This window comes from Harpegnathos saltator, unplaced genomic scaffold, assembly GCF_003227715.2.
Source record: "Harpegnathos saltator strain DR-91 unplaced genomic scaffold, Hsal_v8.6 scaffold751, whole genome shotgun sequence".
Classification (NCBI taxonomy): Eukaryota; Metazoa; Arthropoda; class Insecta; order Hymenoptera; family Formicidae; genus Harpegnathos; species Harpegnathos saltator.
In genome coordinates this window covers 164,064-177,704 of record NW_020230595.1, presented here as the reverse complement: position 1 = coordinate 177,704, position 13,641 = coordinate 164,064, and the positions used below count along the sequence as shown (strand labels likewise).

The following is a 13,641-nucleotide window of genomic DNA, read 5'->3' as shown; positions in this document are numbered from 1 at the left end:
TAGCTGCGTTCCGATATTCACTGCCAGTATTGAAAATATATACTTTATGTCACATATATTATAGATTTTCACTACCGGCAGTGAATATTGGAATGCAGCTCTGTCATACGAAGTATTGTAAACTAAGCTTTAAATTGAATTCTCTGTGCATTTGAATTTATTCTATTGGAGAATGACATATGGATACGCCTTTCTACCTAAAGCCATATACCAAACGAACGAATGAATTTATTCTATCTATAGTGTGCTTTGTTGTTTACTAGGGAAGTATGCATCGTGTTAAAAGTTTATTTGAATAGGTAAAATTTACTTATAAACATTCGATAATGACTGATATTGAAATGTTGCAATTAGATATATGGAAAGGCGATTGGGGTCTTCCATCTGTTAATATAGAATGTTTACAAGTTTTGGTACGTATATCATGCGTAGGTTATGACATAATTAGGTGTCAAATTTGATGTTGATATCTTCACCAAATATTAATATTTTTTTCGAAACTGATATATATATATATATATATACTGTAAGTTGATTAATATTACTTAAAATCACAAAATGTTTTTTATGAATTCTTTGGTGAATTTGAAATTATTTTCTCAATAAATGTATTAATGTAGTTTTCAAATATTTACTGATTATAAAATGATTTTTTTCTGACTACCCAAATTTATGAAAAGTAAATATATGAGAAAATCATATATAGAATGGTTAATTTAACTTTATTAGATGATATAATTGCTTATAAGAATGAAGTAAATATTTAGATATGATTGTGTCTGTATGTAATATGATTAAAAGAATACATAATCATAATGTATCACATAATATGTTAATATATATATATATATATATGTATATGAAAGAATATAATAGTTTCTTTTGAATTAAATAATTTCTACTTCATATCCGCAGGAGAAAAAGATTATTCATGAATTTTATTCATGCATGGTTATATATAATCATGCGTAAACATATATGTCCACAATGGTACTGTTATACATATAAATGGTTATGTTTCTAATAGCATATAATGTCAACATTTATTTGAACAAAACTATTTCCTCCTTTTTTCATTTAATATCATATATTATTAATATCATTCTTTTTTTATGTGGACATATATGATTATATATTTGACCATATATAGATGATGATATATAGACAAATAAATATGTAGACAATATACATGGTGTATAAAAAGTATGGGACGGTGAAATATCAAAAACTAAGCATTTTAGAAAAAAATGTTTCAACTAAAAATTGTAGGGTTTCAAAAGATCTATTTACTGACATTATAGTTAACGAAATATCATAAGTTAAGTATTGAAAAAGTCATTAAGTTTTCCTTAAATATCTCAAAACATATTAGATAAATAAAAAAATATTTCAGATAAAAGTTGTTGAAATTAATTGGTAGAAAAAGATGATATAATAAAAAATGGGGATTTCTGTTTAAAAACAATAATTTGACCTTGATTTGACTTTGGCAATGCCACTCAAGGTCAAATTGATGAGATCAAGTGAATATATCGTTTTGAGCCTTATAACTTTTGTTAAAAATACTTTTCTGTAAAACTTAAATCTTGAGATCTTCAAGAGTTTCCATCTTTTTTCCTCACCCTGTATACACATATGTCCACACATATAGAGTAAAGCATTTATAGTGTTAATGACAAATACCTCATAAACCTCATAAAATATGTATCTTATAAAAAAATATTTCAAATAAAATTTATTTGATATCAAAGGGGACACAAGATAACACTCTCAGTTTTGTTATAGATAATTCTATTGTAAATCAAACAAAGGATAACTTTATTTTTTTTTATGTAAATTCTTATTTTGTATTGTTTTATGTGAAAGTAGAACTAAGAACAAATACTTTTTATTCATTTTTTATAAAATATAAATTTTTCTAGATAATTGATTTTATAGACGGTTAATTTATTTCATGACATTTTTATAGATATCTATGAAATTACTAATTATTGAAAAGATTCTGGGATGAAAATGATAATTTTGTTAAATAATTTATTCTCTGATTCAATTATGGTATAGTTAGCAACAAAGTTAAAAACCTATGAAACCGTACAATAATACGCGAACAATCTTGTGTAATTTGTCTTGAACATATGTGAGAATTGTGAACTATTACAACTAGAACACTAATTTTAGCATCTTCATTTGTCAAAATTTTTCTGTTTTTTTCATTTCGGTTAGACACTTGCCGTTTCAGAAACATTTTAATAATTCGATAAAATATCATAAGATTTGAATAATTCCTGTCAGGAAATCGATTAGCATACAAATTACATGCATTTCGAATATTTTTCAGAGCTTTCCCATAAATAACAATTGTATTTTTTTCTTTTTTCTTCTCTTTTTCTTCTTTCGTAAAACGAACTATTTTTATCATGAATTTAAACATATATCAGGGAGTAACTAAATATTATCATATAATATACTTTACAGTGATAGCACTGCTGTAGTATATTGATCCTTTGGTTTTCAGATTTCAATGATTTTTCACTGTGTAACCACAATGCTTATAAATACAACTTCTAATTGACATTACTTAAATAATATCTACTATTATTATCTATGTGAAATAAAGTTCACCCCATATTGCTCGGTGTTTATAGTACAAAACAAGGTCGCATATTCAGAAGAGTATCTAAAGGCACTATCAAATATATATAAAATGAAAGTTTAAAACAGTAAATTTGTATCCGTACCCAATGTTAATATGACATTAAAATTACAAAGATTTATTTCTGCAAAAATACTGTTTAGTACATAGAAAACCCAAAGGTTTCAGTCCTGTATTTGGCTCTCATAAGTGGTTAAATTTTTTTTGTTTTTTTTACATAAACGTATTCCCTCGACAATCCTCTAATATCAATGGTCCTATATTCTCAATCTTCGGTAAAGCACTCCAATTATACTTCAATACATGAAATCATCGTGGTTGTAATGAATTTAGGAAGAATTTCCAAGGTATTACTCTTCCGAATGTATGCTATACATTCCTGATGCTTGGAAGGACATCAGGAAATGCCGCGAAATCACACATACTCTTCATATACAAAATTATGAAGAATGATCTGGTACATTTGCGACGTGATAACTGAGAGAGAAAACAATGGATCATTCAAAATTGAACGCGACGATAATATAGTTTTTATATATGGCGTATAGTCGATATAATTCAAATAGAAATTGCTAATATTTATAAGAATAACATGTAGGAAATACAAATATCTTTAAACTTATATGATCACAAGTTTACATTTGAAAGACGTGTGTGAAGCTAGCATCTCAAATGTTAGCATCTCATAAAAAACTGTATATTCATTGGCATCCAGCATAGTTCCACAGTTCCTGATAGGTTTTAACAATAGTTCCGATGAATTTACCATAAAAATCTTAATTTAAAAAAATGAGATGCTAACTTCCAAAACACCTGATAGTATCTCATCGTATTTCGAATATATGATCAAGGAGAAGTAAGATTCCACAGAGTTCTATAGTCTAAACACATTCTGTCAATAGTTCTGATGTCCTAAACTCCGTATAAAATAATTTATAGCTGTAAAATCCATCTGATCCTGCGTGTGTGAACCTGGCGTATTATTTCGTGAAAACTCATTAGCTGTTGAGAGTTCTGACTATATTTTCCATAGTTCTATAGTTTCCCACGAATTAAACAAAAAGTTTCAGCCGTTAAAGCAAAAAAATTGATCCGGACAAACTGAAACGCTAAGTTCACGCGATGTCTCACTTTGACCTATAGGAGTTCCCTCATTATATTTTTTCAGATTTTTATCAATAGTTCTAGATGAGTTCCACAAAGAGTTTGGCAATTGAAAACTAAAAACATCGATTACAATAACATAAAAAGTAACATAGTGTAACAAGTATATTGAGCTGCGACGCTCCAAGATAATTTCCATACAATTCTAAATATATTTATACAATTTCTGTAAAGATCTAAACATAACGAACGTTGTACCATTAAAAAAAAAATTTATATGGCTCGGAAAATGCTTTTTAGCACGGACTAGGGTGAGACGCAGGTCGATATTTGAGAGTTCTAATCATTGAAAAATATTTTTCGTGCATTTGCGACAGTATTGAACAATTTCCTCAAGAGTTCTAGGCACTACCGACGTTGTACCATTTTTTAAAAAATTTGTATGACACGGAAAGTGCCTTTTAGCACGGACCAGAGTGAGATGCTGGTACGTCTGTGAAGTTAGCCCGCCATCTTTCATTTCCGCTCGAATCGATTCAAGTCATAAGGAAAACCGATAGAACTCTTCGGGATGCTACCAGAACTCTGAAGAAACTGACCGATTTTCGAAAAAAATTTTTCTCTTAGAAAATTCAGCATCGACGATACTTTGATGAGCTAGAACTCTTTAATTTCCACTCGAATCGATTCAAGTCATAAGGAAATCCGATAGAACTCTTCGGGATGCTACCGGAACTCCGAAGAAATTGAACGATTTTCGAAAAATAATTGGATTTAGTCTTTTTCGTATTTATAGTGATTTTTCTTAGTAGTCTCCTAATCTGGAAATAATTGGATTTAGAAAATTTTTTTTCGAAGATCGGTCAGTTTTTTTTGTTTTTTTGTGTTTTTTAGTTTAATTTTTTAATATTTTTATAGTTTTTGTTTTTATATTTTTTTTATATTTCTTAGTTTTATATTTATTTTGTTTTTTTTATTTTTTTATCTTTTTCATATTTATAGTGGTTTTTCTTATTCTCCTAACCTAATTATGAAAATCATTTGGAAATGTGAGGATTATCTGCATAATTAATAAAAAATGAAAACAGTTATTCTACTTAATTGCAATTTACTTAATGTTTAATCTCTCTAACTATATGTTTAATATTAATATATTATTATTTAATTTTAATATATGTTTATTTTTTGTAATCGATATAACTTTATAATTTTATATCTTGATACAACTATAATAATTTTTATAATAATCTTTATAATAATCTTAATATATCTTTTTTATTTAAATCTGTTATTCCTATTTATTTTATCAGTTATTCCTGCATATTTGTTAATGTTTTTCGCCTGAAAATGCATACAAAATCAAATGAGGTTGGATTGCTTTGTTTGGATTAACGCTTTCACGAGATGGTCCCACATCGTTGTATTCATGCCAATATATCCCAGATTTCGTGTATCCGATATAATGCCCTGCCGACCAACTTACAACACCGATTAATGAATATATTTTGTTCTTTATTTCGACAATTTTTGTAATTGATTCAAGTGTGTAGCAAAGATCTTTATTCCTGGATGTGTATCTTTCATCCGTTACAACACTGGTATCGATGATGAACATGCGGCCCATATTCTATTTCGTCCTCGATAAGTGTGTTGCACATTCGACATGTCCGTTTTGTTTTATGGCCGTCATTTATTGCCTGCTGCATAAAACCGAAACCGTAACACAGAATTAAGTTAACATTGATGTTGAGAGTAATGCTTTGCATATCAAAGTTATATCCGCATTGACAGAGAACTTTTGTTTTGTAGCTTGGTATATCTACAAGAACATATTGAGCTAAGTGGACCACGTTATACTCAGTATCCATGCGTTTTATTTTTCTTGTGAACGATTCCATTTTGAACAGTCCTATTTTGGTAAGTATATCTGCTCTCTCTCGGTAATCAATCATGGTGAGTTTTTGCTTGCCTGTTAATATTTTCAGAGCCAATCGTATAGTCTGATTATTCGATTTTTCAAGTATCTCGCAATAGACTCGATGTGATGCCATTGCGCTCATGATTACTTGAAACAGCGAATCAAACGCACAAGTTTTCTTTAGGTTGAGCCTAAAATTTCCCATAATTATAGGCTGGCAAAACAAGCCGTTTTTAAATATTGGAAGTTTCGAAACTTTCGTATCTTTAATATATTTCCATTCCGGACATGTATCCAAATATGAAGGTTTTGCTCTTTTCTTGACCGGGAATTCTTTTGGCTCAGCGATTTTCTTTTCCGCTTTACCACGCCAATTCTCACACGTATTCCAAATATCGCAGTCATTAGCTGTACTCGATTTGATGTCTATGTCACCCATGAAGGGATCACTTGTCAAACTGTTCTCATCGGTCTCGTCATTGATAGAATTCGATACTTTTTTATACTCTACCAATTTTAGCTGTTCATTGTCACTTGGAGGAATCTCACTATTATCGCTCCATACATCAATTTCATTATCGTGTTCAGTACATTCCGTTTCTGTCTCTGTTGACTTTTTCTCTTCATGGCCAATTTGAGAAATTTCGCTATTATCGTGTGGTATGTCAATTCCATTATCATGTTGGGTGTTTTCCGTACTTTTGAGTGGTTCGTAATCAGATGTTTCCAACCCGTTAGCCGCAAAATTGAATTCGCATTCTCGAGAACTTTGGATGCGTGATTCAGATGTATCCTTATTAGTGTCTTTTAAATCTCTTTCTTCCATTGATAGATCTCGTTCGTTAGAAACCAGTTTTACTTTGCCATCAAGATAATCCAAATGTTGGAGAACGAACTTATCAATGCGCATTGGCAATTTAATGTCAAACGCACGGCGTTTCAAATCGTTAAATTCTGATTCGACCGACGAGGACGTTGCTATTATTGAACCTTTTTCGAAAAATGTCGCATAATGCCGATCCAAAGTGGTAAATACGGAATTAACTGCTTTTTCAGACAATTAGCAAAGTCGGGATTGTAACACGCGTTAATTATGCTTCCGTTTGTCGATTTCTTGCCCATATTTTCTGCGTTTTGATATAATCTGTTTGTCCACATCTGCCAGTCGGTATCAATGCCGTCGTCTTCTGCATCACTAGTTTCGCTGACCTTGTCGTTATTAAATTCTTCAACATTATCCTCAATCTCCTTTAAAGAAACTCCTTCAATTGTCTTATTGAGGACTTGGATACGTAATTCGGCTGGCACTGGCACTCCATCGCTGGTGTTGCCAATCATTTCACTTAATGATACGGCCAGCACTGATTCTATAAAATAGGTTAATGTCTCGAAATTTTGCATTTGGTATGCTTGAGAAATATACCGTATATAGAATTTTCGTACTACACTTATTTTTCGGTCAAAACATTTTCATCGAGACACCATGATGATAAAATGACTTACGTCGAACCTTATATATGATGCTGGTATTACATGAGAATCTTGTACAACAGCATCATAGCATTTTTGTAAATAGTCTCGCAAATCGTTACATCTGCCAAATACTTCGGCAATGGCATTTACCAAAGCGCGCCCGAAGTCACATACAACTATGGAGGGTCGAGGAGCACCTTTTATCAGAATAAATCGTAAAAAATGCGCAATCAGAAATGATCTTTGATCGGCAGACACCATCTGGAAAACTGGTACACTACCTTCTTTGGTTATCACCATACATTGATATAGAAACACATGTGGATCTTGCTTCGTTACTCGTTTCGCTATACTTCCCGTTGCATCAATCGTTAGAATAGCACTTGGATTTTTTTGCACCGCGCAGTATAGATTTGCTGCTGTTCCGGTGACCAATATATGCAATGAAATTTTAGTAAACCAATGCTATGAATAGAACCCGCATATTTTCCATATTTTGATTGTTGAAGCAAGTTGATCGGAGGATTTACAAATTCCAACCCGAGTAACTTGAGCAGTTGCTGCTCCTTTGCTTTGCGTAGGGTAGCAGCATTCGGCAAGATTGGCAGATTTTTTCCTCCAAATTTTTTCATACGTTTTGCCTCGTTTCACTGGAAAGTGACTGCATCTTTTCGTTGCTGTATCATTTGATTGGCCACTTTTTCACGGTATTTATAATACCTCTCAATTGTCTCTTTTTCCTGCCTGTATGAAAATGAGATTGAATGTTTTCTATTCGACATAAAAATTACGTCAACATCTCTCATTGGCGCATTCTGCAATTGACCGGTTATTTTCGCTTTGCACTCGGTGCAGTAACCAATGAACTTTGCATAAGTTTCTGCAGTAGCGGACGGAGTCACCAAATTATTTTTAAACAAAAATACACAGTCGACTGATCTAAATTCGTCTACCAGAGATTTTCATTTTTGGACTAATTTCCAACCATTTTTGTGCAGACAGAACTAATTTTATTTTTTTACAGTCTGCACTCTCCGACAAGTTGCAACTAGGTTCGATACTTGAATCAGTATCAAAAGCTCTATTGCTATTAGAATTTTTATCTCCTTCTAGATTGATTTTATACGTTGACGCGATTAAGGTCCTAAAACCATTGCGATCCTCATTAATAATCGTATATACGTGACGGGGTTCAATATGTGAACCCCACAGTGCTATACGATTGGCAACAAGACGATAAACTTGATGCGATGGAGGTAAAATTCCGCCGTTAATATCAAGAGTTCGGCAATCATTTTGGAGCAAAATCTCTTCTAAAATTAACTTGTCGTAAGGCATTCTGTCAACGTATACTCAACCTAAAATGTGAGGTAGTATCTTCTACACTTTTAGCGGTACTTCAATTTATTTTATTAATTTCATCAAAGCAGGTACTGACAAACATATATGACGATATGAAAGAAGATATAATACATATGGATGAATCGAAAATACTTTTAAAATCATGTAAAAATTATACTTTGAAATCGTTCTGATCAAATTTTACGAATTTTGAAATTCGAATAGACAAAAAGAAGTAAAAATAAAATTAATACGCAATATAGCAAAGATTAGTGCAAAAAATTAATTAATGTTTGATAAAAGATAAAAGAATCGATGGTAATAAATAATCATATGAATAAAAAATGAGAAATTATCAGTGTCCTAATCCTCAGAAAGAAAAGTGCATTTATGCATTAAGCTATCGTATGCATGCACCATCAAGAGAGAAGATCTATGCGGTCGGATCGTAGTGGCGGCAGTGGTGAAATCGGTGACCGGCTTGCCAGCGAATTTCTCCCACCACACACGCAAAGACAGCCGGCTCGGCTGTGTGGGCCACGTGCTCGGCAACCGTCAGCGCGCCGAGCGAGAGAGAGAATATCGTTCTCTCTTTCTCGCTCTCGTTCCCTCTCAGCGACGCGAGTTAGACTGATTCTTTCTCGGCTGTAATCTGAGTCGCGGGCGCGACTATGACGATACTGAGAAGTTTTTCCTATTTAGCGAGCCGAAATTATTATGAATACTATTTTATTATTAATAACATTGTTTATAATAATAATATTAATAATATTCCGCGCCGAAAAAATGAAATATATTTCATTAATTATTTTGCTGAGGCGGAGAGGTTTATAGATTTGATTGTTGTTGGGAATTGTTTAATAATATTTGAAAAGTAATTTTAAATACAAAGATATAGAATAAAACATGGAAAAGTAGTATAACAAAGTCAAGGTACGAAATGAAACATTCTTGTTTTCATTACAATATCTTCTGAATTAACAAATACTCTTAAAACAGTATTATCGAATCGATTCGAGTCATAAAGGAAATGAAAGAGTTCTAGCTCATCAAAATATCGTCGATGCCGAATTTTCCAAGTCCTATTAGGAGAAAAATTTTTTTCGAAAATCGGTCAGTTTCTTCAGAGTTCTGGTAGCATCCCGAAAAGTTCTATCGGTTTTCCTTATGACTCGAATCGATTCGAGCGGAAATGAAAGAGTTCAAGCTCATCAAAGTATCGTCGATGCCGAATTTTCGAAGTCCAATTAGGAGAACAATTTTTTTCGAAAGTCGGTCAGTTTCTTCAGAGTTCTGGTAGCATTCCGAAGAGTTCTATCGGTTTTCCTTATGACTTGAATCGATTCGAGCGGAAATGAAAGATGGCGGGCTAACTTCACAGACGTATCAGCATCTCACCCTGATCCGTGCTAAAAGGCACTTTCCGTGTCATACAAATTTTTTAAAAAATAGTACAACGTCGGTAGTGCCTAGAACTTTTGAGGAAATTGTTCAATACTGTCGCAAATGCACGAAAAATATTTTTCAATGACTAGAACTCTCGAATATCGACCTGCGTCTCACCCTAGTCCGTGCTAAAAAGCATTTTCCGAGCCATATAAATTTTTTTTTAAATGGTACAACGTTCGTTATGTTTAGATCTTTGCAGAAATTGTATAAATATATTTAGAATTGTATGGAAATTATCTTGGAGCGTCGCAGCTCAATATACTTGTTACACTATGTTACTTTTTATGTTATTGTAATCGATGTTTTTAGTTTTCAATTGCCAAACTCTTTGTGGAACTCATCTAGAACTATTGATAAAAATCTGAAAAAATATGAGGGAACTCCTATAGGTCAAAGTGAAACATCGCGTGAACTTAGCGTTTCAGTTTGTCCGGATCAATTTTTTTGCTTTAACGGCTGAAACTTTTTGCTTAATTCGTGGGAAACTGTAGAACTATGGAAAATATAGTCAGAACTCTCAACAACTAATGAGTTTTCACGAAATAATACGCCAGGTTCACACACGCAGGATCAGATGGATTTTACAGCTATAAATTATTTTATACAGAGTTTAGGACATCAGAACTATTGACAGAATATGTTTAGACTATAGAACTCTGTGGAATCTTACTTCTCCTTGATCATATATTCGAAATACGATGAGATGCTATCAGGTGTTTTGGAAATTAGCATCTCATTTTTTTAAATGAAGATTTTTATGGTAAATTCATCGGAACTATTGTTAAAACCTATCAGTAACTGTGATGGATGCCAATGAGTATACAGTTTTTTTGTGAGATGCTAACATTTGAGATGCTAGCTTCACACACGTATTTGAAAGGCATTCGAGCACATTTATAACGTTATAATATGAATCTTTTAACAACATAATATCTGTCTGCAAGTTTATACCGTCTGTTGACTATTTTATATACATTTCGGAAATTAAATGCTGTTTGTAATATGGCTTACAATCTAAAATCTCCGGGCCGACAAAATCAAAGTCATGACTGCTTTATTCGATATTCACCGATGGTTTCTCCATATTAATACGTTTATGTTCCCGTAATCATGTTCTCAACAATTTATTTCTCTGACCCGTATAACAAGTGTTACAGTTTTTACACTATATACGATATATTACATTTTTGTTGCTTGCAAATCCGAAATCATTTTTTCGCATCTGATAATACCCTTCAATTCCCTTAATCTACAGAAAGAAACCAATCCTGAAGTTCAATGTCTCGAATAGGAGAATAAAGGATTCGGATATGTTTTTAATGTAAGATAGAAAAACGTATCTATCTAACTGTTCATTTGTCTCATTAGAAAGACAATCTCAATGACATTTGTTTATAAAAGAGGATTTTTAATCTATGTAAGATCGTATTAAAAAGGTCGCATATTATTGAAACGTATTATTGTATGGTTTTTAACTTTCCACGTAAACTATACAATAATTAAATATAATCAAAGAATAAATTATTTAACAAAATTATCATTTTTATTCTGGAATCTTTATAATAATTAGTAATTTCACAGATATCTATGAAAATATGAAACAAATTGTCTATCTCCGAATAAAAAGTACTTGTTTTTAGTCCTCCTTGAATATAAAACAATAAAAAGTAAGTTTCCATTAAAAAAAAAAAGTTTAATCTTTAACCTATAGCGTTGTCTATAATAAAACTAATAGTGCTATCTTGGGTCCCTTTTTATACCAAACAGATTTTATTTGAAATATTTGTTTATAAAATACATATTTTATGAGATACTTGTCATTTATATTATAAATGCTTCATTCTGTATATAATATGATACATGGATCCATACACAGGGTGCCCTATTTTAAAAAATACACCTCGATAATTCTTCAACGAAGCATTTTCAGCAAAAATATTTCGAACAAAAGTTGTATGATTTCAAGGAGGATATAAAACAATTATATTATTTTGTTTACAAATGGCACCATTTTCGAAATATTCACTGATCATTATTTTTTTTAAATAGAAACTCCAATTTTTTATTACACCGTTTTTTCTACCAATTAATTTAAACAACTTTTGTCTGAAACATTTTTTTTATTTGCCTAATATTTATTGAGATATTTAAAGAAAACTTGATAACTTTTTCAATATTTAACTCACGATATCTCGCTAACTATTTGTCGAAAGAAAGTGTTGTGTACTAAATTTTTTTTCTGTACTTGGTCTTAAGAATATATTGTTATAATAGTGCTCTGACTTTTGTTAATTTGATGATTTTGAAATTTCCGAAAATCAGTAAATTAACAACAGTCAGGGTGCTATTATAACAATATATTCTTGAGATTAAATAGAGTAAAGTCTAGTACCACTTTTTCTTCCGATAAATAGCGAGATATCGTGAGTTAAATATTGAAAAAGTTATCAAGTTTTTCTTAAATATCTAAAAAAATATTAGACAAATAAAAAAATGTTTCAGACAAAAGTTGTTTAAATTAATTGGTAGAAAAAAATGGTGTAATAAAAAATTGAAATTTCCATTTAAGAAAAGTTATGATCAGTGAATATTTCGAAAGTGGTGTCATTTGTAAACAAAATAATATACAGGGTTTTCCAATTGGTGTGGGTCGATGTTGACAGCCTGTGGCGGCCATGTTGTTTTGGCAGCGTCTGTCTAACCTGTTGTTTATTATCCAGTCACTGATGCCAAATCACCATGACAAGTTACACGATTGAGCAGCACGTCCAAATGATAAAACTTTATTATTAAAATGAGTGTTCGTTAGTGCAAACGCTGCGTTGCGCCCATTTTACGGCAGACGCGGTGGCCCTTCAAAGTCGACTCTCCAACGTTTGGTGGCCAAATTCGAGACGACCGGTTCGGTAAACGATCTGCCAACACCCGTACGTCGAAGGAACGCCAGATCGGCCGAGAACATCGCCGCTGTAAATGAAAGTGTGCAGGAGAACCCGAGGCAATCAATTCCTCACCGTGCACAAGAACTCGGCCTTTCGCAGACTTCAACTTGGCGAATTTTGCGTCGGGACTTGGGCCTGCACCCGTACAAGATCCAACTGGCCCAAGAGCTCAAAGTTAATGACCATAAACAACGCCGTTTGTTCGCTGACTGGGCTTCGGAGTATTTGGAAGAGGACCCCAATTTTGGCCGAAAAATCATCTTTAGCGACGAGGCGCATTTTTTTATGAATGGCTATGTTAATAAGCATAATTGCCGTATATGGCACGACGCCAACCCACACGAGGTTCAACAGGTAGCAATGCATCCACAAAAAGTTACTGTTTGGTGCGGATTTTGGGCCGGCGGCGTCATTGGTCCGTACTTTTTCGAAAATGACGTTGGTGAGGCCATCACCGTCAATGGCGAGCGCTAAAGAACGATGATAACCAATTTCTTTTGGCCCAAATTGAACGATATGGACGTGGACGACATGTGGTTCCAGCAGGACGGCGCTACGTGCCACACAGCGGATGCCACGATGGACATTCTGCATGAACGATTTGAGAGTATGGTAATCTCTTGCAGAGGTGACGTGAATTGGCCACCAAGATCGTGCGATTTGACTCCGCTAGACTTTTTCTTGTGGGCTTTTCTGAAGTTGCAAGTCTATGCCAATAAGCCGCAATCGACCGATGCCCTTAAAGTCAACATAACCCAGGC

At 32.7% G+C, this 13,641-nt stretch overlaps 1 protein-coding gene across 4 annotated transcripts in view; it reads left to right on the top strand.

The window, feature by feature from the left end:
- The first annotated feature begins 229 nt into the window (after nt 1-229).
- Nucleotides 230-13,641, top strand: part of LOC105190762 (metaxin-1) — a 169,778-nt gene continuing 156,366 nt past the window's right edge. For all 4 annotated transcript variants that reach the window (XM_025306089.1, XM_025306087.1, XM_025306088.1 and 1 more), the window contains exon 1: nt 230-413. In XM_025306089.1, coding sequence (XP_025161874.1) covers nt 327-413 — 87 coding nt within the window. In that variant the 5' untranslated portion in view covers nt 230-326. The remainder of the gene's footprint in view (nt 414-13,641) is intronic.